Here is a 24818-nt window from a genome sequence, read left to right as displayed (position 1 = left end):
AGTGACCAACAAGGAGATTAGAATATTTTAGCACCACATGTGTACACACTTCTTGCTGAAGCACTGGCCACAATAAATGACAAACGCTAATAAATGCATTTTATGCAGAATTATGTGTTCGAAGTGATTTTAAAATAGCTTGCAAAATTACCTGTCAAAAGGCTGTGCACTCAATTTTTTGAAAATACACGAATAATTCCAGCGTTTTACAACCCCCAAGCTACTAGACGTGAGAAGTTTCCAGAGAGTTTAATGGTCTGTCATTTTCTCAAACACCTGCAAGACTGTCTGCATAAGAATCACCTGGAGTGCTTATTAAAATGCAGACCCCACGCCAGAGCTTTGGAATCATAATTTCTGGGGATTAGGGGCAGGTGAATCTGCATTTTAAACAGGCACTCCACGTGATTCTAAGGCACTCAAAGGCGTGAAAGCTAGCGCATTAAAGGGCTTTAAGGAGTCTTAATTAGATTTGCCCTTTAGAACGACCCCTTTGGCTGTAAAGTGTAGAATCAACTGGAAGTGGGCAAAAGTAACAGAGATAACTAACACCATAGCTCATCCCAGCGCGGGGAGGGCGGCCCAGATGGCTTGCGCGCTTCTGCGCCCCCTGCTGGCCCTCAGCAGCCACGTCCTGGACCGGCCGGAGCGGCCAACTGCGACTGCGCCCTCCGGAGCCCGCCGGGACCATCTGGGTGCTTGCCAACGCGCTGACCTGGACCGGAAGCGGAAGTGAGGTCAAGTTCGCCTCGCGCGCTTCTCCCACCGCAGGCACTCCCAACCCTGTGGGTTGGGTCGCTTTGCGCAAGTGTCGGAAGCGGAAGTTGTTAAGACGTGGGGGAGGTCTTGGGAGAGAGTCGAGTTTTCCTAGCGTTCGGAGTGTTCGCTCTGCGGCGGCCTGAGCAGCAGGTAAAGCGCATTTGTGAGACCTCGGCAGCCCTGCTACCCGGCCCAAGCCGGATCCCGACCCCGTATCCTAGCCTGAAGGGTGTGGTACCCGGTGGTCCGACTCCTTCCTAGGGTCCTGGTGGAGGTACCGGGAGTCACTTGTCCCTCCCTTGGAGTGAGGCCCCCTGTCCGGCTACCTCCGCCATGGGCAACACGAGCAGCGAGCGCGCTGCGCTGGACCGGCAGGGCGGCCACAAGACGCCCCGAGGGGACAGCTCGGGGGGCTCCAAGGATGGGGACAGGCCCAAGATCCTGATGGACAGCCCCGAGGACGCTGACCTCTTCCACTCCGAGGAAATCAAGGTAATGGGGGTGTGGGGATCTGATTCCCCTTGACTAATGTTGAAATCTCCTAGAGCCTTCCCCTCGTATCCCCTCTGATCATCAGAAGTGAGAGAATCCTCTTAGCAGCTCCGGAACCTGTGTCTAATTACCGATATGAGAAAGTCACCCTGAGGGAGGAGGAATTCACTTCGTTTAACATCATTAAGGAAGAGGCAGCTCTGAGACAGGTTCAAATTCTTAATTAATTAAGATCGTGGCTCTAGCGGTAATTGAGTCCCAGTCTCTGCTTTTCTCTTAGGTATGATTAATTTCACAGCTCTGAGAAATCTTCCACCACCTTTACGCAGACTGGCGCTTTTTGTAATAGTTTTGCAGTTAACTTTCAGTTTTGGAGATAAACCAGAACATGTGTAAGGTGAACGTAGAGTCGAACAGCTGACTGCAGTTGCCAGAGGTCTTTAGTTCTGCTGAAAAGTTGTGGTTCACCCTTTAGAGCAGGCATAGAAAAGTAATTTGACTTCCGGAGGTCAGTGAGTAAGTGAAACATCAGTCTGAAGGAGGCAGCCAGCTGCTCGGCTTCTCTCTCCTATTGTTTATATATGACTTAATATTTTAAACAGGCCAAAGCAAACATTTTTGCAGGCCAGATTTGGGCGTCCTGCTGCGGTCTGCTTTAACTCATTAAAAACTCTAAAGACAGGTTCTCCATTCCTGCTTCAGCCACTTTTCCTGCTAACCACCTGATGTGGTCAGTTTCTAGGGGCAGAGCCTGGTCCAAGAATACTTAGTGATTCTGGCAGCTGATATGTATGTGGTATATCCTAAAGAAATGAACAACTAAATACTTAAAGGGCACTGCAACAAGTAGGTTTAGGAAAGATGACAAGCACCTCTTCCCCCTCCCCCACACACATTCTGTTAGTATCTAGTTGCCTATTGATCATCATTGCCCATTAGGCTAATTGGCAACTCATCCCAGCTGTACTCATTTTCCCTCAGATGCTGGCTTGGGTGATCGCATTATTATATCCTCACCTGAATCTTGGCTTTGAGGCTAACCTATAAAGAGTCTTTTTTTTTTTTTTTTTTTGGGCGGTGCGCGGGCCTCTCACTGCTGTGGCCTCTCCCCTTGCAGAGCACAGGCTCCAGACGCGCAGGCTCAGCGGCCATGGCTCACGGGCCCAGCCGCTCCGTGGCATGTGGGATCTTCCCGGACCGGGGCACGAACCCGCGTCCCCCACATCGGCAGGCGGACTCTCAACCACTGCACCACCAGGGAAACCCCTAAAGAGTCTGCTTTTACTCGGCCCTCCAGCCTGTGATTTCAACTTGCTTTCTGAATTTGTTGTATTCCTGAAGCTGTGTGCAAAGTGAACTTTGGAATCCTGTTTATCCAATGATTTGACATCTCTTCCCCTAGAAATAATTTTGGCCCAAGGGCAGCTATTTAAGATACCGCAAGAATCAAACTACTTTCTTTAAGAAATACTTGTTCTTTTGTTCTTTTGTTGAACTCTTATAAGAAATGTTTAGCATACAGATGATCTGTAGAGAATGATTTAAATAATTTCCATTATCATTTCCACAGAAGTTACTGAAATGATGTAGCAGACACACTGGATTGAATGCTCGGATACAAAAAAAAAAAAGTCATGACTCCTTTTAACTATACTTGCTCACCATTTTGGCTGTGGCTAGTTATCACACCCTCAGTGGAAAGTGATTGCAGTCTGTTATTCTTTAATCTGTAAATTTTGTTAAAGGTCACAGAAATGCAGGTATCTTTTAAATGAGCTCAGGTCAGCATTTGAATTGAAGGTGCTAGAAACCTGCTCCAGACCTTTTAAGAGTCTATCACAGCCTAGAACTCCTGCTCTTTGGCTTCTGACTAGGAAAAATGTAAGAGATCCAAAACCACACCCAGAGTCAGATGTGTTTTTTGTCTCTCGTCCCGGAACACCTCCTTTATACAGCGCTGCCCATATAAGAAGTTACTGTTTACCGTAATGAACGTCAGTCTTTGTCTTATGTTTTTCTCCCTGGTGCCTGGACAGCACTCAGTGATTAGCTTTTGCCTTCCTCAGCACCTGGGCTTGCCAGTTTTCAAGTTGACAGCTCTGGAATTGTCCCTAATAAATTTTCATGTACTTCAAATATTGCTTAATTAAGGGAGGAAAATGACATTTATTAAGCTAATCTCAGATTCATTCACTGCCTTCTTGTAAGTGAGCTTTATAACTTCTAGAATTTTGACGACGATCTCCTGAATAACAGCAGTAACAGTAGCTAATAATTACGAAGCGGCTACTCTGGGTCCGACACTATGCAGAGCTTTTTACATGGGCTGTCTTGTCTCACTCAGCCTTCACAGTAACCTTAAGAAATAGGCGCTTTTATTGTCTCTATTTTGCAAGTGAGTTAACGAGCCAGAATATGAACCTGGGTAGTGACAGCTGCCTCTTTAGAATGAATTGTCAGTATGAGGGTAATTGTCTCTTGCAGGGAGCTCACTAATGGCTTCCTGTTCCTGAGTCAAGCGCTCTGCTTCCAGGCTCCGGAGAAGGAGGAGTTCCTGGCCTGGCAGCACGATCTGGAAGTGAACGACAAAGCTCCTGCCCAGGCTCGGCCAACTGTGTTTCGATGGACGGGGGGCGGAAAGGAAGTTTACTTATCTGGGTCCTTCAACAATTGGAGTAAACTTCCCCTCACAAGAAGGTAATCGCCTGGGTGTGTTCATCTACTTGTCTTAACCCAGGGCTACTCTGGTTTCTGAAGGACTCCTGTGGGTGAATAGAAGAGGATGTTTTTATAAAGTTGATGCTGAATGGAAAAACAGTTGTGCTTAATCATTCATAGGGTTCAAATCTCACACACCAAGGAGTCGTGCTAGGTTTAGAGCACACTTAGAAGAAAACGTTGCACAGTTATGAGCATTTCCGTTTCACAGACACCTTTCACTTCAGATATTCTAGCTTTGTGTCTGTTCAGGCAGGACTTTTTTCAGAAAGAGAACTCTATTCCTAGCGCAGTGGACAGAGCGGGATTTGAGTCCTTGTTGGCTGAGCCGAGCCTCAGTGTTCCTCTCTGTGAGAAGGGAACGTTGGACCAGATGATCTCCGAGCTTCCTTCTGACTTGGACTCTGTATCACTTTTGTTTGAAAGTACACATTATGTAGGCGCCATTAGCACGACTATAGCCAAACACTTGCTCAGACACCCTAGCATGGACGGCTGTCTCAGATTGTCAGTGGAAAAGCATCTTCACTAGTAAGTCCTCTTGATGAAACAAAGGAAGAAATCGTGCCCTGCTGGGCCAGGCCTGGTTCTTGATAAGGAGCCGCCTGCTTTTCCAGGGGTCCAGGTGGTGTAGGAGGGAGCCACTCAGCCCAGTTACAAGGCATGCTAGCCGGAAGAACAAAACAATCAAATGAGAGAGGTTTCGTGGAACCCTTTTTTTAGTAGTTATAGGAGTTGCTTTAGGGAACTGTTTGTACAGCCTGTGAAATTGATCCTCTGTCCTGAGCTGGGCAAGCTAGCAAAGGGTAGAACTTGGCGGGCAGCTTGCTGTTTATCTTGTGCCACCATCCTCCTTGGCGTCCAGGCTGCCAGGTGTTATTTTGCTCACAAGTTGAGGACGAATGACTGTTCGTTGACCTTTTGATGGTAGGAATGTGGACTCCTGGTGTTTGAGCAAAGCGAGTTTTCCAGGAAACCTCTTACGATGCCGCTTCCTGGTAGCTTTTCTAGATTGAGATCATTATACTGAATTGTCTAAATTGGTGAAAAATGTTTATTTCTCGTGCAGCTGAACCCTTGATTTTACGTGGAAGTTTTGTTTTGTTCCGTGGCTGGTTTTGCAAGTCAGCTAAGAGGGCAGCCCACCCCGCTAACATCGTCTGCTTCCCTTTTTCTTGCAGCCACAATAACTTTGTAGCCATCCTGGACCTGCCGGAAGGAGAGCATCAGTACAAGTTCTTCGTGGATGGTCAGTGGACACACGACCCTTCTGAGGTACCCTTCCTCCCGCCCTTGGTCCTCTGGCCGCCCCCACAATCCAGACAAGTTGTCAGGTCCCTTTGTCCTGCTGGTCGAAGTCCCTGTGCGTGGCCGAGCTAGATAGCAGCGCTCCTTGTCAGCCTACTGGCATCCTTGACTGAGATGAGCAGGTGGGCCAGCCAGGAGATGAGACCTTCCAGCCAGGGCTGCTGGATCCTCTAAAGACACCTCTAGAGACCTTCCACGTTGTGATTTCTGCCTGTCTGTCTTTTCCCAGCCAATAGTGACCAGCCAGCTTGGCACAGTAAACAACATCATTCAAGTGAAGAAAACTGACTTTGAAGTATTTGATGCTTTGATGGTGGATTCCCAAAAGTGCTCCGACGTGTCTGGTATGAGCAGTTATTTTTACCACGTGTGTGCCGGTGGGGGCTGTATAGATTAGAAATACCTTGTTTCTCTTGCCTCTCGCTCTTGAGTGGGAGCCGCCCAATCGGTGGGTGTCCGTAGCTCCCCAAAGAGCCACAAAACTAATTCCTAACTCTGTGTCAGGTCAGGTTTCTAAAATCTAGCTCTGAGGGACCCGTAAGTCATTTTTTGGGTCATCTCCAGGATTCCATAGGTCTGCTTGGCCACAGAGAGCAGACACTGGAAACGGAACCAGAGCTTGGTCTTGTGCCAAGGCAGGCCTAAGAGGCCCTAGAGAGTTGCATCGGGTTGGTGAGGGGCCAGCACTGGGGAAGCCAGCCTGCTCGGGGCACCTGGAGAGTTTCAGCCCGACAGGTGATAAACTGACCCCTCAGTGACCTTGGCATCATTTGCGTGGTCCATGAGCACCTTGTCAGAATCCCTTCTTGGTGGGGGTGTGGGGGGGGGTAAGGCTCACCACAGAACAGGCTACACAGCACAACCTGCTCAGTATGGTCCTAGTAAAACTCTCCCATCTTCCAAGAGTCATCCGATCATCGAACTTTCAGTAAATTGCTTTGCATCCAAACCCACAGGAAGAAACTGCTTGGAAACAGTATGTGCTACGCAGGGAGAAGGATGCGTTGGCATCGACAGTGTTCACACGAGCTGCACTGCCCCTTCTTGCAGGGCCTCAAACCGTCCCAGGACCCCCATGGGAAGCAGTGAAGGTTCCCCGGGACTGTGCCTGACCGTCTAGGAAAACGGGTTCAGTTCACAGGATGATTCTTCATTGTCACCTGCCTGGGCCTGGAGGTCCTGCCCCCAGGATCTCTTAACTCTTTTTCAGCTCAGAACTCACACTGGCAGGTGGACCACGTGGCTGACAAGTCATGTTATTGAGCAGGAATTGGAAATCCAAAAATAGCATTCTCTGCTCTGGATAGCTAACTGGTCTTTTAAAGAAGTCCTTTCTGTTTTATTCAGACAGGTGGGAATTGGGGGGTGGGGGAAATGCCCAGATACCCCTTACTGGCTGATAAGTGAAATTTTAGGCCACAGTCCAAAGCTTTTAGTCAAGGTTGTGCAGCAGAGGTTTACCTGGGGAAAGGAAGCTGACCCCTCACTGCTGGGAAACCAACTTCAGGCTCTCCATACTCTTCTCATACTTAGACACTCCCTTTCTCAGAATACATATTGACTCCTAAAGGCTCAGTTTTCTGCACTGAATGCCTTTCTCAGTTTCCTGCTGTGATAGGGCTGGGTTGTGTGAAGGGAGTCTGTCCCCTAGAGAATGATGTGGAAGGAATTGGCGGAGCCAAGCCATCTCAGCTTTACGGGGACAGCACGAGTCTCGGCAGCCAGACACATCCCAGGTGTCCTTTGGATCACAGCTCAGTTCCCACCAGCTGGCCAAATGTCGCTGAGTGAGCAGCTTCGAAGCTTACGGAGCACTGCACTTCTAGAAGCTTCTTAATGTATCTGTATAATGGGGATACTCCAGCATGAGTTTAAGAGGAACCGGAGAGCACTGGAGGCAGAGAGCCTTTAGAGGTCAGGTCTTCAACTTTTCGTTGTTTTAGTTTTGAAATGCGCCGGCGCCTCTGTGTGAACAGGCTGCTTTGTCTTCGGTTTTATTCTGGCTGCTGGTGGGCCTCACTTGGGCCCAGCCGCATAAGCCTCCCTAGAAGCCTTGAGCTTCTGGGCCGCACTTGCCGGCCCGGCCTGCAGCGAGGAGGACGCGTCGGCCTGCGGTGGCTGTTGGCTCAGGTCACTGTGGGCAGCTTCCCACGACTCGATCCCAGACTCACTGCTTTGCCACGACTGCTGTCTGCCACCAGAGCGTCTGAATTCACTACTTGAGTTTTATGCCTGTCACTCAAATTCCAGAAGTGTTTTCTCATTGCCTCTGCTCTTCCCCCTTGGGGCCAGTATATCCTTCAAGAGAATATAAATCTGTACTGAGGGAACAGGAGACATGGAAAACTAAATGTCACCACAAATTGAGACTGTTCCCAGGACTCCTAATTTTCCAAGTAAGTGTTCTGTCACCATCTCCCAACAGAGCTGTCCAGTTCCCCACCAGGACCCTACCATCAGGAGCCCTACGTCTGGAAACCAGAGGAGCGGTTTAAAGCACCACCCATCCTCCCGCCACATCTTCTCCAGGTCATCCTGAACAAGGACACGGGGATTTCAGTGAGTAACCAGACATCTGCCCAGACCGTCCTCCACGGTCACGTTCAGCTGCTCCCCTCTGTGCACATCTTGCAAGGCAGCTCGTGAAAATGTTAAATGTCACCCATCGGTGTTAACTGCCGGGGTCCCCCTCTGACGTGGGAACGGGCTACTCACAAGATGTTCCCAGAGTGGGCCTCCCCATCCCACAAAGCCTTTCTGAGCCCTTCCTCTTGTGTTCCACTCCCACCTCAAATTTCATGACAAAATACATAACTGCCTCTTCTCAGTAAGCTGCATGGTGGAATTCCTCCTCTGGCCCCCAGATTTTAGAATCTTGTTTGTTTGTTTTGCCGCGCTCGGAATATGGGATCTTAGTTCCCCAACCAGGGATCGAACCCACACCCACTGCAGTGGAAGCGTGAAGTCTTAACCACTGAACTGCCAGGGAAGTTCCAGAATCTAGTTTTAATCACCAAATTGCTTTCAGAAACCTCAGGGCTCATGGATCAAAATTTGGGGTATGTGGGTAACACACATTGCCTCTGGGAAATTGTTATTACTTATAAAAAGAAGTGTGCTTCCTGCTGAATCCTGAAGAGCACCCCATTATTCCCCGCGTTTGATTTTCCATCCCGTTTGACCTGAGCTGCCTGGTTCCCCGGCTCTGGACTGTGCAGCGTAGCCATAATTCTTGGGAGTCCAGGTGTTCTTCAGCCTTGTCCAGGCCACCACCTAACAGGCAGACGCTCCAGGGTGATCAGGTAACTGCTGCTGCTCTAGACGCCACACAGAAGTGGGTGCACGTGTGCTGAGCAGGGGGCTGGAGGTGTACACGTGCAGGCATCCCCGCAGCAGTCACGGTGTGTCCCCCGGGGACTCGCTGTTCTTGGGGCCACCCCGCCCCAAGCACACATCTGACAGCTGAGCCGGCTTTTACTGGATGCTTTTTCTGTTTTGAATTAGCATTTATAAAATTGGGGAGTGTACGTTGGGGGAAAAAAAAAAACAAACCTGGATTTCTGGCTTCTCTGAAAAAATAGGAAGGTGTGGCAACATTGCCTCGTATGTGAGCTCTTACGGAGTAAGAGCGCCTCTCCCCTCCCCCAGTCATCCAGTGCATTCTTCAGGCTCCCCGTCTGAGTCTCAGAGACAAGAGTTTGCAACACAATGCTCAGGAGCGTTGAGTATTGATCATTTCTTCCCGCTTTTGCTAAAAGCCCCTTCACTGCACGGCTTTCTTCCTGCCCCTCCTCCAAAGAGAGGACAGAGCCACGGCCCACAATCTAGATGAAGCCTGGCCAGACCCCGAGAGCACCCCTTAGTTGGAGCACCAGGCATGCATGACCCCTCGCCCACCCAGTCATCGTGCACAAGCCCTTTCACTGCCTGACAAGGAAGAAAGGGGCCTGAGAGCCTGCCTCCTTCCCTCTGAAATCCAGTGCCGTGAAACACGGGAGAATCTTGATTTCCAAATCTGAAGTGCACACGTCTGCTTTTGCTCCCCCGCAGTGTGATCCAGCTTTGCTCCCTGAGCCCAACCACGTCATGCTGAACCACCTCTATGCACTTTCCATTAAGGTAAGGACGTGTTTGTTACTTACTGTTGTTTCTCCCAAGTGTGCTCTGAGGCCCCCTAGCGACGGCACTACCTGCAGTATCGATACTTACCTGAAGGGCGGCTTCCGGGACCTGACCCAGACCCGTAGGCTCCTCTTCCGAAGGGAGGCCCAGGAACCTGCTTTTACTCAGGCCTCCTGATGATTCTCACGCTCCCTAAACTTTGAGCCTCCTGACTTAGTCCTGCCTTTGGTGATTTCCGCCTCTTCCTCAGGACGGAGTGATGGTGCTCAGCGCGACCCACCGGTACAAGAAAAAATACGTCACCACCTTGTTATACAAGCCCATATGAAGAGCTGGGGCCAGCCGTGGGCCCCAGGGGGCAGTGTGCACCGCCGGGCTCCACGCGTGCATGCTTTTCGCTAGACAGGATGGACTGTAAATTTCCCATTTCATGCTCTTTAGAAGACATTTCGTACCCGCTCTACTCCTACTTGAAGGTTTGTTCCAGACACAGCAGCTCCTGGAGCGCCTCAGACTGTAACAGTCCTCTTAGCACGCGGTGGCTGTGAGCCCTGGGGCTCATCAAGGCTGAGCGGGGAGGGGGAGCAGACGGTCTGCACCCCACACTGCAGTGCAGAGGGCGGTGCAGGTCTAAATTTACATCCTCTGAACTGGTCACGGAGACTTTTCTTAAGCCAAAAAGGAACCCAAGCCACTTTGCTGGTGGAAATCCGGGAAGCAGGTACCGAGGCCGCACAGAATTTCTCATCTTGTGTGTGTGTCTTGACTTGTCCCTGCTGAGGCCTGGCTGTGGACCTAACGGCGAGTATGGTATTGGTCCTGCCTTTCCTCTGAATTCAGAGCAATAGATCGTCTTCCATTCCCTGCTACAGGGAGGTATAATTTCTGTAGAAATTAGAACCTGTCTAATTTCCAGATGAAGTTTTACAATTGTTTCTTACACTTATGTGCACTAAGTATTTTTTTTTAACCAGAGGTGGCTGACTGTACAGCCTTAGGGCAATTTTTAAATCACCCCAACTAGACTATAGATCATGTGACCTGTGCTCAGCAATAATCTGTTCTCAGAACAGACTTGGAAAACCATGGCCAGATATCTCCGTTAAGCTGGAGGATCCTGCGGACTGACCGCTGCTAGCTGGAAGGTTGTCCAGCTTTTTGTTCGATTTGTAATGCGGTGACAGTGTTAGCACGCAGATTTTGGAGAGGCACCCTACCCTAGCCTGTGCCACCTTGCTTGGGACCTCTGGTCCCTCCTTAGCAAAGAAGGCTGTAGCAATTGCCGTTGCTTATTCTGCAAGGAAATTAGAACTTGCGGCAGCCTTCTGGATTTGTGTGAGGAAATCATCCTTTGGACCAAAGCGAACCTCTCCACACGGCTTGGAGATGCCGGAGACGTGCCCGTTAGCAAGGTTCCTGTCCCCAGGTCGGTGGAAGCTGTCGTCCTGCGCTTTGTTCCTGCTGGGAGACGGAGGAACCATATCCCTGGTGTCTCATATTTATTTGGCGAACCTGGGTCTGGGATACCCTTTTTTGTTACTGTTTCCAAAACACTGAATTACTGTCACCTTGATGTACAGGTTTCAATAAAGCTTTGTAAAGATAACAGACGTGCACTTGGAGGAAGGTTTGATTTCGTGCAGTCATTTGGAGAAGAGACTGGAGCTCTCCCCGAGCTTTATTCAGTGCAGTGCTTTTCAGTCTTTTTCCCGCCTTGGCACACATTGAAAATGGTACCATCCTTGTGGCACTCTGGGGTGAGTGGACAGGGCAGCTCGGCTCCCTCCCGGGCTGAGGGCCTTTCTCTGACCCACCTATTCTGCACACAGATTAAAGGCCGTTAAGAGGCTGTAAAATTGAGCCCCATGGAACCGCTCGACCACAGGGGAAGCTGAGGAAAAGCAGCAGTGAAGGCCCCTGGCTTGCGCAAGTTGGCAGCATCCTCGGTCCAAGGTCCTGCTGCTTCTTGCTCATTGACAAGCACCACAGGGGAGCCTGGGATCATGACACCCTCTTGGAAGACACCAGGATGTTCTGGAGTCAGCTGTTCTCCCAGCTAAAAGGGCCTCTGTCCCTTCTACCAAAAAGATGGAAGGTTACAGTGTCCCTTTAGTAATAAGCCTTTTCTTCCCAGGCATCAGGAAACGTAAATAAATTTGAGAGAAAGGGGAACCCCTCAGGTCATCTGGTCCACTTGAGGTGGAGAAAGCTTAGAAAGCATTCCTAGCTGGGTAATTAGCCGTCTCACTGTGAAAACCCAAGTGATGTGGGAACCCTAGATTTAGGGATTGGAGGGATTATTTAAGTAGACTAAGGAAGTACATAAAAATCCTCTATCCAAAACTGAATCAAAACTTTTTTCTATTTTTTAAAAATTATTGAAGTATAGTTGATTTTACAGTATTGTGTTAGGTTCAGGTCTACAGCATAGTGAGTCACTATTTTTTGTAGCTTGTGTGTCATTGTAGGTTGTTACAAGATACTGGGTATGATTCCCTGTACTATGCAGTAGATCCCTGTTGCTTATCTATTTTATGTATAGTAGTTTATACCTGTTAATCCTGTGCCCCTGATTTGTCCCTCCCCTCCCTCTCCCCTTTGGTAACCATAATTTCATTTTCTGTATCTGTCTGTTTCTGTTTTGTGTATACATTTGTATTATTTTTAGATTCCACAGATGAGTGATAGCATATAGTATTTATGTTCTCTGACTTAATTTCACTAAGCATAATATTTTCTAGGTCCATCCACGGTGCTGCAAATGACAACATTTATTTTTATGGCTGAGTAATATTCCTCTGTGTGTGTGTGTGTGTGTGTGTGTATGTGTATACACACCACATCTTAAGTCAGTCGTCTGTTGATGGACACCTGGGTTGCTTTCATGTCTTGGCTATTGTAAGTAGGGCTGATGTGAACATGGGGTACGTGTATCTTTTCAAATTAGTGTTTTCATTTTTTTCTGGATATATACCCAGGAGTGAAATTGCTAGATCATGTGGTAGTTCTATTCTTAGGTTTTTTTGAGGAGCCTCCATATTGTTTTCCACAGTGGCTGCACCAATTTACCTTCCCACCAACCGTGTAGGAGGGTTCCCTTTGTTCCACACCCTCTCTAGCATTTGTTATTTGTAGACTTTTTGATGATAGCCAGTCTGACCTGTGTGAGGTATTACCTCATTGTGGTTTGGATTTGCATTTCTCTGATAATTAGCGATGTTGAGCATCTTTGCTTGTGTCATCTTTGAAAAAAATGTCTGTTCAAGTCCTCTGCCTAGTTTTTGATTGGGTTGTTTGGTTTTTTGGTATTGGGTTGTATGAGTTGTTTGTATATTTTGGAAATTAACTCCTTGTTGGTTGCATCATTTGCAAATATTTTCTCCCATTTTGTAGGCTGTCTTTTCATTTTGTTGATGGTTTCCTTTGCTGGGCAAAAAGTTTAAGTTTAATGAGGTCCCATTTGTTTATTTTTGCTTTTATTTCTTTTGCCTTGGGAGACTGAAAATACTGCTGTGATTTATGTCAGTGTCTCGCCTGTGTTCTCTTCTAGGAGTTTTACGGTGTCATGTCTTACATGGGTCTTTAAACCATTTTGAGTTTATTTTTGTGGATCAAATATTTTTGAAGTATAATTGAAAATACATAGCTAAGCTCTAAAGTATAAAAGGGATATACTGAAGTACCAGAATTGAAGAAACCGTTGCTGTGTTGGTGAGCTGTGAGCGTGGCCCCTGGCCCCATGGTGGAGACTCAGAGGGTGGGGTGGGGGGGTAGGACCCAGTCATAGGCCTCCAGGACCAGGGTTTGACACCCTCACCTGGATAGGAAGCCCGCTTCATGAGTTGGCCCAGAAAAGCACTGCCTTTTCTGTAAGAGGAGTTAGAGAATCTAGCTGCTGGCCTGAGTCAGGGCTCAGAGGGAGTCATCAGCCCCAGGCTGCAGGGGGAAACATCATGTTGGAAAATCTCACCTGCAGATCAGCTCTACTCACAAAGTTCAGATAAAGCCAAGCCAAAAATCCAGTGTAAAAACTAATTTGGAGCCAGTAAACCCAGTAAGAGTCCTCTGCAGCCCTGGGGCCACGGGGGACTCCCAGGGCAGTAACTGCTAGGGTGGGGAAATGTAGCCAAAACCACAGAACCCTGGGACGTGGGTGTCAGCATTCTGCACAGCTGTTCGTGTGTCTAAAAGACTTCATTTTCTTTAAAAAGCAACACAAAAGGAAGTCCCCCGTGGTCCAGAAGACTGCTAACAGACCTAGGTGAAAGTCTCTATACCCAAGAAGCTAAAAGTAATGGAGATTATTTCATGGATATGGAACAGGAGACCCTGTTTGGTCCAAATCACAGGAGCAAAGCCACACTGAGGTGTCCTATGACCCAGGTAATGCTTTCTCTATTATGGGTGAGGACTGGGTTACATGGTTGGTTAAAGTGTAACCGAAATTGCTTTTGAATGAAGATATTTTTTTCCTCCAGAAATGTATATACAAATGAATTTATGGAGCCAAAGGTAAGGTCTTTAAATTACTAGTGGGTAAAGTAGTATTGCAAGGTAAACAACCATATGTCAGCATATTGAAACCAAAGATCAAAGGACCCAGGCAACGTCTTTTCCTTCCCTCTGGTCAAAGCCTGGCTTCATGTTAGAGTTGGCCGTTCCCCCCCCACCAGCCGCTGTCCCGGAGTGTGGACACTGGACTGAGATTAGGGATGTCATCCAGTTCAGTGCCTGACTAGCTGTGTGACCTTGGGCAAATCACATGACCTCTCTTAGCCCAGTTTTCTCTCCTGAAAAATGGAAGGGGTTGGGTTAGCACTAAATGATTCCTAGGGCTCCTTTCACTTCACATTGGGAGCCACAAAGCTTTTACACCATGAATGGGATATGGCCACAGACAGGAAGTCAAGGGCCAGAAAAGGAAAAAGTGCCGGCACTGTAAGCTCAGTGAGGAAACCTCCAAGGTGCCAAGGGCCAAGATGGGAAAACACAGAACACCAAAGTGATGCCATGCATGGCTAAGGTCAGAGAGTCAACCATTTTAGGGAGAAGCAACATTTCATTTTGCTTAACTCAGTTACTTTTGATGAGCATGATTTCATTTCTGAGCGTGAACTCAATTCTCCTGATACATGACCCTCCACCAGTGTTTACACAGTTTGAGTGCACTGATGAAGACCCAAGTCTCTGGGCCACTCAACCCTCCATCCAGCTTTTTAGCACCTCACCTGATCAGCAAATTAGTGGAGAAAAGAAGCTAGAGCCTTCTACCCTGGGATGCCAATTATAATTGTCTTCAGGAGAAAACAGTAAGCTACAAACATATGTACAAGTCATTCCAGCTAATTGTAAAAACATCGACAAGGGCCTTCCTAAGAGTGACCGCTGCTGTGAGTCAGACCCTTGGAGAACCAGTGCCCTGCCTCTGGGATCAGCCACTGAGCTCAGCTCCCACAACCGCCTCGTCTTTTTTTGTCCTAAAGACAGCCAGAGGGCCTGAGCCTGGGTGAGGATGCCAGCCTTCTCTACCTGCCAGGAGTGCATTCACCCATTTCATCTGCAAGACTCAACAGCAAGTGAGAACAAGAGACAGCTCCAGTTGTGTGTACCCTGGATCGACTTTATTTTCCCTTTTTGTGGTTCTCTGAAAGGACAGGCTGAGTTGTGTATAGCAGTAAAGTAATTTCCAGAGTTCTTTACCTCTAACAACCCCTCCAGGGCAAACAGGAGTTCCGTTAATCATTGACAGACTCGAGAGAAAGCCAAGCCATCTGTGCAGTTCCAGATGTCCGCTGCCCTGCCCTCCCAGCTTTGGAAGATAAAAGCCTCAACGTTTGACCAGGCAACTGATGAAACATTTTCTCATATAAACACTGTGCCTAGAGCCCCAGTCTCCATGCTTTTGGCATCATGAGCAACATTTAAACTGCCAAGAAACCAAGCTGACTGGAACAGGCCGGGCTTCCTCAGCCTCAGCACTGTTGACATTTGGGCCTCTGGTAACTTTGTGGAAGGTGGGCATGCGGGCCACCCTGTGCCTTGTTAGGGTATTTAGCAGCATCCCTGGCCCCTACCCATGAGGTGCCAGTAGTACCATCAGTTGTGACAACCAAAAATGTCTCCAGATACTGTCAAGTGTCCTCAAGGGAAGGGAGCCAAGTCACCCCTAGTTTAGAACCACTGGAGCAGGCCAGTCTGTTGTATTGTGAGACCAAAAGCTTAGCTGGTCCCACCCCTGTGGGCCTCCTAGCATTATTGCTTTAGACTTAAACCTGCATGAATATTTTCTAAAGCAAATCACGTTCAAGAGGCCCAATTCTGAAGACAAACTAGCTGGTCAGTCCTGTTAAGCACATCATCCCTTTTTGGCCCAAGTCTCCAAATCCTAATTTCAGTTACGAAATTTGCTTTGCAAGCTGCTGCTTCAGTCTCATGAAAATTAAGTTGTAAGAGCAGAAAATGTGATGGCTAATTTTGTGCTTAAGAGGTAGGAATAGCAGCATGGACGGCCGGGCCTCAGTTTATGGTGTGGCTGAGTAATTTGTTGCTTCTTTGAGGTCCTTGCTTAGGGTCCAGAGAACTTTCTGGCACATTCCTCTCGGAACCAAACCACATTTACTTATGCTTTTGAAGTGTTAACGTGGCTGCCAAGATTCCTCAGGACAATAACTGAAGCGGTATTCAGTGGACTTTTTCTAATTTTATAAGGAAAGAAAGGTTCCAACATTTGACTTGTTCATCTTCGAAATTATTTTCTTTCTTAGAGTTGGCAGATTTTTATCCCCAGCGGTAAAAGAGAAAGGAGGAACAGAATAGAATCGCAAGTACGACTCCTGTCACAGGGCAAGTCGGCTGCGACCCTGCAAGTCAGAATTTGACTGTGGTCAGATTACTTCATTGGAAAATAAAAATTGAAAGCAACAGGAACCATGAGAAAATTACCGTTTGCCAAAACCAATGTTTGTCTAGCTCAACAAAGTTTAGACTGACAAAACTAAAGCATCTTAGAAAAATTTACCTTGCAGACTACAAAAATTCATTTAGTTAAAAAGACAAGTATCTACATTTTAAATTACCTTGATCCGAATTCCTCCCTCCAGAAATCTACATCATTAAAAGCAGTGGCGTTATCCTAATGGATGAGAGGAATTGAAAGGTGACCTGTTTTTTTGGTTTGTTTGTTATGAACTGCATTATAGGAGAGCTGGGTAGTCCGTTCTCCAGTAATCCTTTCAGAGTGGCCTGACTGCCGTGAGGAGCTTTGCAGTTCTGCAGTCCTATAAAGTGACCTTAACAGCCAGTTCATGGTTCATTGGAAGGAATGACCAAAGTTCGACAACATCGCACTTCTGGAAGAGAACGTCGCTGGTCTCTTGATTCCAGGAGAGCAGCTTGCTCTGAGCCCGGTTGTGGCTCTCCACCCCTCACCCCCAGAAGAAGCCTCCCCTGAAGGGAAGGACGGTCCCAATGCCACGCTCCCAAGCTTAGGCTGACAGTGGTGATACTTCGGCTTTTTATGGGCTCTCTTAAGAAAAGAAGACGTCTTGCACTAAGGCAAACATTTTAGATCATTGCTTTATTTGACTATTTGTTCAACAGAGTTCATTCCTCTCAAGGTGGATCTTGAACCGTTCCTTGTGATCTTTTCCTCATTCTGAATAAAAAAGGTAATGAAGAAAAAGCCTGTACTTTTGGACCTAGAATCTTATTTATGCTAGTAAGCTTTGCAGTTTCGTGTTACGGTATTTCCTGCTGGCATCTCCGTAGTCACACGGAGCTCCCCGCACTCCAGTGAAGATGGCTGTCCACAACTACCACCGTTGAAACCAAAAGTAAGAGTTGAAAAATGCACCTTTTACAATAAAAAAGTAGAAACCAATTCAATTTCCTTTTTCTTTTTTTTTACGAATATAAAGTTTCTTGTAAATATGTACAGTCTTTGAGCTAGTTCTATAGCAGGAAGCATTTCACAAATGAGACACACGATACACACTTTGAGGGCTAAGAAGCCCATTTCTCATGGAGATCCTAAATGAGATGCCAAGACTAAAACACCAATTTCCAGTGACCTCTCCAAATACTTGTGGACCAAGAGACAGAAACTTCAGCAAACATTCAGTCAGATCTGCCCTGGAGGAGGGAGGGGATGCAGTGTGACCCCAAAGACGAAGCAACACATAGAACATTACAGCATGACACTGGCCAAGGATGCGACAACGTGGAGGAAGGGCCGTAGGCGTTTCAAACAAGAAAGCACTTCGGTTAAGAGACGAGCAGGAAGGAGCCGGGACTCAGGCCAGGTTGCAATCTGGAAAGTGAGCTGAACCGTGGACACGGGGGTTAAAACGCGGTCACGTTTGCCAGCTGCGATGGGAACAGGTCTACCTGTCAGCTTACCTAGGATGTGCCCTGGTGGTTTGAGGTGTGGAGAAGCAAGAGAGGCCTGGTGGGAGATTAAAGGCAGAAATAAGGCCGCTAGTTAGCTTGCCAACTGCGAAGCCTCTAGTTGGTTCTTTACCGGTTGCCAGGAACCTCGCACCGCCGGAGGGGAGAGAGAAACTGGGTGAGCCGCACGGCACCTAAGGAGGGCGTCCCCGCCCGGCTGGGATGGGAGAGTTGAGCTGCGGCTTCCTTCTCGAACTTCCTGGTCTTAGTCTAGCCCTAGGGAGAGGCTCGTTTGGGAAGTCACAGTTTTCATGGGGTAGAACCTGGTGGATTGTGTGTGAGCAGAGTTGTCCGCGCGGGCATCGGCAGGGAGGTGTGGAAGTGTGAGGTGTGGTTTGCTGAAATCCTTCTCTGGTCGTAAGGCTTGAGCGTTTGGTTTTTGTTTTTTCAGTGCTACAGACTGCAGCTTGTGGCCGGTGAGTTGGCGAGTCCCAGAGGGTGTCGGTTCGGCGGGAGCTGTGGGATGGAACTAGTGCATTGGCAGAGCAACCCAAGGGGGCAGCCAGGTCGGGGGGCAGCGCATGCAGTGAACCGCCATGCAGAAGTCCTGGGGCGCTCTTCCCAGCCCGGGGAGCCAGGGAGAGTGCGCCATCAGGACAGGAGGTGAGTGCCCCCGGCCCCCTCCTGGACCCCCATCGGTGCCAGGCTCAGAGCAAGTCTGTTGCATGCTTTCCTGGCCAGAGCTACATGGAAAGCGGAGACAGCAGGCCGGTGGGTGACGCTGAGGGGCAGGGAGGGAAAAGCTCCTCGTGGCCCCTCGGCCCCAAGTCACTGCCTCTGAGCCGGGCCCGATGGCCTCCGTACATTCACAGCTGGTGGGAGGGGAAGTCGTCAAGGCCATCAAAGGCAATGAGAACGGTAAACATTTGGCTAAGATGTCACCCTGGGTAAGACAGGGCCATCTGTGAGGATGGACTGGAAGGAGAGTGGACCTAGGTGAGCGTGGGAGGTTAGCCAGTGGCAGGGGCTCTTCTACGATACATGTCGGTAGTAAAGACCTGATTGTGTGACCTGCTACAAATGACTACGACTACAACAGGAAATACGGTGCTATTCAAATCTATTAAGAAGTCTGTTGTCTTTAAAAAATAAATAAATAAAAATAAAACAGGAAAACAAAAACCCAACCAACCCTAGGATCTTAAAGTAGCTATTAATTAGGATTCTAACCACGTCGTAGTTAGCCCCCGGTTGGTTTCCTGTGATGAACTGGTACAGGCTAGAGCTAGGTACAAAAGTTTATGAATGCTTTGAAAGAGTAACAAAGTGCAAAGAGGGTAGACTGCAGGAGGGTGCCGGCAGCTCCCAGGAGCCCCACGCCCCTCCTGGCTACAGGGTGTCCGTGCTGAGGCGGGTCTGGGTCCAGCTGCGCCGTGGGCACTGGGGTCCCCTTCAGCAGCGTTCCATAGTGCGGTTGGTGTTTTCCTGCAGTTCAAGAGGAGTTGGGCTTTCTGGCTGAGATTTATACTGAAGACTGGTCCCAGACCTAGGAGGAGGAGGGGGTTTTGCCATCAGAGGTCAGAAATCGCTGTGCTCACTTTGCAAACAGGAAGCCCAGACTGGGGTGTGCAGGAGCACGAGGCCTCGCCTTCCTGCTGTGAGCCGAGCTTGCGGAACTCACCGCAGAGTCCCCAACACTACGTAAGTACTTCTACTGTTACACACCCCATTTTATCCATAAATCAGAGGAGATAAGGAAAAGCATTTAAACGGCTTTTCCCCCCTCCCTGTAGCGGCAGGGGTGCCAACAGTGAACTGCGGATGGCAGCAGGAGAGTGCAATCCAGAAAACTGGCCCCTGGAACCGGCTGGCCTGCTGAGGAGACACCATGCTCTGGAGCCTCCCCGTGCACTTGGGGGGCCCCTAGTCTTCGGCACGTCCCTCCATCTTCTCAGTTGCTAACCTAAAAATTACACAGGTAATAAATACATGCACGTGATTTAAAAATTTTGAAAGGTTCGGAGTTCTTCTAGAAGGCAACCACTGTTACCAGTTCGGTGTAGCCTTCCAGAGAAACTGTTGATGTATATGTGTTTGAAAAAGTAAGGCATCAAACCTTTTGAATAGCATGTTATCACCTGTGTTTAAGAAGGGTGACTACACATCCGTATTTGTTTGTATGCAGAGAGGATCTCTAGAAACTGCACGCTGGCTGCCTCCGGAAAGGGAATGCCATAGCCCTTGCAGCTTTTACGGTCTGAGGTGCACACATTATCCATGTGCGCAGCAGGAAGCCCCTTCTTAAGACGTTCTCTTCCTAAGCTTGTTAAGTCCCGCAGACTCCGAAGTACGGTAGCGGCGCCCCTTCCCTACAACAGTGGCCCCTCGGGGATGAGGAGGGCGCCTTACTCACCTTGTTGACCTGGGACAGCGGGGTCCTCACGGCTCCCACAGGCAGCCGGCCCCTGCTGCCGTCCTCAAACAGCCTCCCGGGGGAGCGCTCCCTGCGTGTGCTGAGCATCCGGCCGGGGGACTTCTCCCGCTCCAGGGGACGGCCCGGAGACTTGTCCCTGCGCAGCTCCGTCCGCCCCTCGCGGTAGCGGTGGGGCGTGCCGGGCTCTCGCGGGTGGCTGGGGCCTTCGGGGGGCGCCGGGCTGGAGGCCACGCGCTTGGTGATGTGCTCGTTGTACGTCGGCGGGCCTCGCTTGTTGGGGCTGCGATAACGGGAGAGGAAGGTGGGGAGCTGAGCCATCACAACCCAACGGGGCAGCTTCCTCCTCCTCTGGGCCACCCTGTGACCCCATCTCACCGCGCGTTATTAGAAAAAGACCCCACCGGGAATTCTTCGAGACGCTTATGTCGACAGTGAGGCCAGGGAAAGAAGGCAGCAGTGACAGCAGAGGGGAATCAGGCTTCCCGGTCTCGACACAGGCTTTCTGCTGAGCGCCCATAGCGTGTCGGGCCCTGTGCTAAGCTCTTCAGGTACCTTAACTCGCCAGATCACCCTAACAGCAGCTCTGCAAGCTAGGAACGGCCGTGACCCTCGTCGTACAGACAAGAAGCTGGAGACGCAGAGAGGCTGCGATTCCAGTGCAGGTCAGTGCGACGTCGTACTCCCCATATTCTACCCCGCTGACCCTAGTATTTTCCAGGGCCTAGAGGGCACAGGAGGAAGTCTTCCTTGAGGGGTTAAGCCTGTACTCATCGCTGTCAAGCTGCCAAAGCAGCCCCACTCCTGGGCCTTTGTTGGGTCACCTCTCCTTCCAAGTGGCTTTCCAAGAGTGTTTGGGGCATCTGACGCCAGAGGTGTAGGGATCGGGCCTGATATAATTAGGAGACTGAGGAGGGCAGACGAAAACAGTAGAGCTGGCTCAGAAAATGTCTGAACAATTTGTATGACCAATCTAACCCTCCACCCAGCCCTGGGTATGTCAGATGAAGATCTGACCAGACACGGCCCTAACCACCTCTCTGAAGAAGATCCAGAAACACAGGACTGACACAGCCTTCGGCGTCAGTTCCTTCCCAACCCTGACGAACAGCCAAGGTACTCAGGCCCTTGTTATCTGAGCATAATTAGTGCGGGGAAAAGGCAGACTATTTCACAGAGAAGGTTGCTTGAAGACATCTGATTGATTGGGGCTTTATCTTGGAAAAGTAGAAATCAGGGAAATATATTTTAACCTAGATATTTTAAAATCTAAATTACAACTGCAGTTACATGCTAAGAATGAACCAAGGATGAATCCCACACTGATTTATTCTGCTCTAATTTTCTCAACAAAATTCTATGCTAACATGCTGGGTGACATCCTTCACCAGCAGTGTTGTAATTTTTGCAGCAAAATCGTGAAGTCGTTAGTTAAATATTAGACAGTGCCACTGGTTTTCCCAGAGGCCTCTCTTAATCCTTGATATTTAAGTCCTTCCCCTTTGGAAGGGACCAAACTTTTTTTAATTATTGGCCTAACTGTAAGGAATCTTTTGTCAGTGCCCATAATGGAAAGCAACTGAGCAGCGAAGACACTGACCCAGTGGGGGAGGGGGGACTCTAGAGCAAGTTTGAGGGCCAAATCCAGACAGATGCCTGCTTTTATTTAAGTTTTACTGGAGCATGGCCACGCCCATCCGGTTTCTGTGGTCCAACAACAAAGTTGAGCAAATGAGACAGGGGCCATGTGGCCAGCAAATGTGAAAACATTTACTCTCTGGACCTTTACAGGAGAAGTGTGCCAGTTCCTTCTCTTCGGTAAAATAGATTGGTGGACAGAGCAGAGTAACTGTCTTAAATGGTCAGTCCATTATAAATAATTTCATTCTCTTGCTTCCCTGTGCAGCTGAAAATGTGGAAATTCCAACAACCCACGCTCAGAAAGCCAGAACCTTCTTGTGTGTGCAGCAGTAAAATCTGAGATAAACCTTGATTTCAAGACGTCGAAATCTGAGCTATCGTCATCTCTTGTCCTGTGGCTTTGTGATATAGAAGACAAAAGAAGAAATTTCCAGTAAGAGTATCTGATTTGTAATGGAAGAGAAATTATAAAGCGTGTCAGGGGCCCATCGTAAAGCAAGCTCACTGCCCAGAGGAAGACAAGTGGCTCAAGGAAGGCCATTCGGGAAGTCAGCCTAGGTTGATGGGATAAAGGAAAACACTCGTCATTCTGGGCGGAGCGGGCCATTTTCCATCTCCAAATCCCTTAATAACCAATGCTCTACTTGCAAAGAGTTACATTTCCTGCTCTGCTAAACAGACCTGGGGGCGGTGCAGCCTGCAGTGAATCACATTCTCCCAAGCTGGCCTTCTCCATTCTGGACCTGCCCAAAGCAGACAGCAGCAAAAAGACGGTTTTATAAGCCAAGAGGCAACTAAAGGAAACTGCTGGTTCTCCAGACATGCCCGGCAGCAGCAGGAACAGCAGCAGCATTATTTCTGCCCCTTGTTCACAGGAACTAGAACCATTTTCCACGACAGAGGAAGTTAACTCCTTACAGAGACACCATATCATCTCAAAAGGAAGGTGCCTGGCCATCTAACTAACTAGTGAGGCAGTGGAGAAAAGAAGAAAAATCTAATTACAGTACTTGGGTTGGCTCTTGGCATGACTGACTTGGAAACTAAATAAAATCTAGACATTGTCAGGAGAGGACTACAGCCCTTTGAGCAGTCTCTCCTGAGGCACGATCAAGCCAAAAAGAGTGAGAAGCAGCTGGTTATTCAGCACTTCTGGTTTTCCAGCAAGTTCCTGGGACTAAAATCACACTGACCAAACATTTCTGACCAACACTTACATTTCAACAAAAGAAACAGACACTAGTCGTCAGGACATAGTCTCAGAGCATTAAATTGACGACTCTTTTCTAAGATCTAAGCAGCATTTCATAACATTAAAGGTGGTTCCTCCACCAAACTGAGTCCCTTGAGAATAAAAACCATCTTGTCTTCAGCTGTGTAGCCCCAGACATTGTGTCTGGCACATGGTAGGGGGTCCACATAACTCTCTATAATAGGGTAGACATGTGGGGTTTGTAAACCAGTCCGCAAAATTAAAACCCTAGGTCAGTTAAATATTCCCCTGGGTTAAATAAGCTTATCTCCTTTGTGGACCAGGATCTTAAAATTACACATCTCAAACCTACACATCGAACCGAATCTGGCTCCGAGCCCTGGGTGTCAAGACAAAGCCAGTTCCACTTCCACACACTGCTGGTGGGATAACTAAAGGGTAGAGCCCCTAAGGAGGAAAACTCACCAACATCTATCAAAACTACCAACGCCCATCAATTTCTTTTGTAGGAATTCATCCTCCAGATAGATTCCTAAGCATGCAAAACGAATGTACAAAGTCATTTACTACAGCAACAGACTGGAAACAACCCAAACACCCAGTGATAAAGGAGCAGTTAAATAAGGTACAGGCAGGTGAACGAATGCTATGCAGGCGTAAAAAAAAAGAATGAAGAAATACTTCGGATACTGACGTGGAGCAGATCTCTAAGACACAGAAGAGTGTGCACAGTACGCTATCGCCTGTATTGAGAAGAAGGGGAAGAGCACTTCCAGAATGGCCGAGCAAGGACTCCCGAAAACCTGCTTCTCCATAGAAACAACAAGAACACTGGCAAAATTGTCAAAATCAACTTTTTGGAACTCTGGAAATTAACCAAAGTCTTGCAACAATTCAGAGAGTGTTTATGCAAGAAAATGTGCAATATTCACCACCCCTGTCTCCCCAGATCTGCAGTAGTTTTGAAAGCAACAGCCTTGTAACCAGCTGTGAAAACCAGCACCCTGGTAACCACTGGAGGGAGTACATTAGGACTGGAGCTTCCCAAGAGCCCCAGCCTTGGAAAACTGTCACTATCTGACCTATCTGGCTCCTCCCTGGAAAAAAGACCATCCTCAGGGCTTGTTTTTAATTGAGCTGATTCAGGTCTTCCTCTCTAGAAATGCCCTATCTCTAGACGTTTACCAAAAAAAAAAAAAAATCAATGGCTACTGTTTCACATGGCAAATGCCTGAGGCAGTAAGACCAGTTGGGAAAAACAAGAGGCCAGCTACAACACTCAAAAGGAAGTCCTGCATATTCCTGGGGATCTGTAAGGCCAGACACACACAGGTAAGCCTGTCACATACCCAGGAAAAACCTTCCAAGGCCTCGTCCGTCAGCCACAGCTGACTCTGAGTGCTGCAGGTGTGCCCCAGCATAAATACACACAGTCGCTCAGCAAAGGGCGGGTTCGGTGCATTTAAGGAAATCTCTTTCTAGTCATTCAGCTGACCACTACCCTAACCAAGCAGAAACTTCAATGGCTGCACATAACAAAGGACACAGACTACAGATTTAGTACAAGAGACACTAAACCAATAGCGACAACAACACGCCCAGGGAGGGGAAGGGGGAGCTGATTTGCCACGTTGTATTATTTGAAATGTTCAGTTTTCAACAAGAAAAAACGTACAAGACATTCCAAGCAAGAGTAAATAAATAAAGTATATAGCCCATACTCAAGGCCTCATTTCTTCTTTTACCAAG

At 48.4% G+C, this 24818-nt stretch overlaps 2 protein-coding genes across 10 annotated transcripts in view; one reads left to right on the top strand and one right to left on the bottom strand.

The window, feature by feature from the left end:
• The first annotated feature begins 821 nt into the window (after nucleotides 1-821).
• Nucleotides 822-24789, top strand: PRKAB1 (protein kinase AMP-activated non-catalytic subunit beta 1). Of its 9 annotated transcripts, none has more exons than XR_016387487.1 (12): nucleotides 823-1251; nucleotides 3785-3948; nucleotides 5151-5244; nucleotides 5507-5621; nucleotides 7703-7836; nucleotides 9328-9396; nucleotides 9650-10120; nucleotides 12950-13110; nucleotides 13611-13782; nucleotides 18236-19485; nucleotides 19578-21331; nucleotides 22122-24789. XR_016387487.1 is itself a non-coding variant. In XM_022598014.3 (7 exons), exons 1-7 carry the CDS (start codon nucleotides 1093-1095, stop codon nucleotides 9725-9727), a joined length of 813 nt encoding a protein of 270 aa, XP_022453722.1. In that variant the 5' UTR covers nucleotides 823-1092; the 3' UTR covers nucleotides 9728-11015. The 9 variants fall into 9 exon arrangements, 1 of the variants encoding a protein (XP_022453722.1); XR_016387488.1 differs by having other exon boundaries at nucleotides 12950-13782; nucleotides 18236-18260; nucleotides 19394-19485; XR_016387485.1 differs by having other exon boundaries at nucleotides 12950-13782; nucleotides 18236-18447; nucleotides 19394-19485.
• Nucleotides 9100-24818, bottom strand: part of CIT (citron rho-interacting serine/threonine kinase) — a 180501-nt gene continuing 164782 nt past the window's right edge. The window contains exons 47-48 of the mRNA XM_089894498.1: nucleotides 20198-20498; nucleotides 9100-19330 (exon numbers count right to left, since the gene is read on the bottom strand). Of these exons, the coding sequence (XP_089750624.1) occupies nucleotides 19307-19330; nucleotides 20198-20498 (325 nt within the window). The 3' untranslated portion in view covers nucleotides 9100-19306. The remainder of the gene's footprint in view (nucleotides 19331-20197; nucleotides 20499-24818) is intronic.

Source organism: Delphinapterus leucas, chromosome 14, assembly GCF_059928025.1.
Source record: "Delphinapterus leucas isolate spDelLeu-1000000601 "Yukka" chromosome 14, BTC_Dleu_Yukka2, whole genome shotgun sequence".
Classification (NCBI taxonomy): domain Eukaryota; kingdom Metazoa; phylum Chordata; class Mammalia; order Artiodactyla; family Monodontidae; genus Delphinapterus; species Delphinapterus leucas.
The sequence above is the reverse complement of the archived record's forward strand: the minus strand, read 5'-3'. Positions and strand labels throughout refer to the sequence as shown.

Coding starts and splice junctions, on each gene's coding strand:
- PRKAB1 (XM_022598014.3), top strand. CDS start 1,093: ATGGGCAACACGAGCAGCGAGCGCGCTGCGCTGGACCGGCAGGGCGGC. Junction 1,252..3,784: donor TCCACTCCGAGGAAATCAAG/GTAATGGGGGTG, acceptor CTCTGCTTCCAG/GCTCCGGAGAAGGAGGAGTT. Junction 7,837..9,327: donor ACAAGGACACGGGGATTTCA/GTGAGTAACCAG, acceptor GCTCCCCCGCAG/TGTGATCCAGCTTTGCTCCC.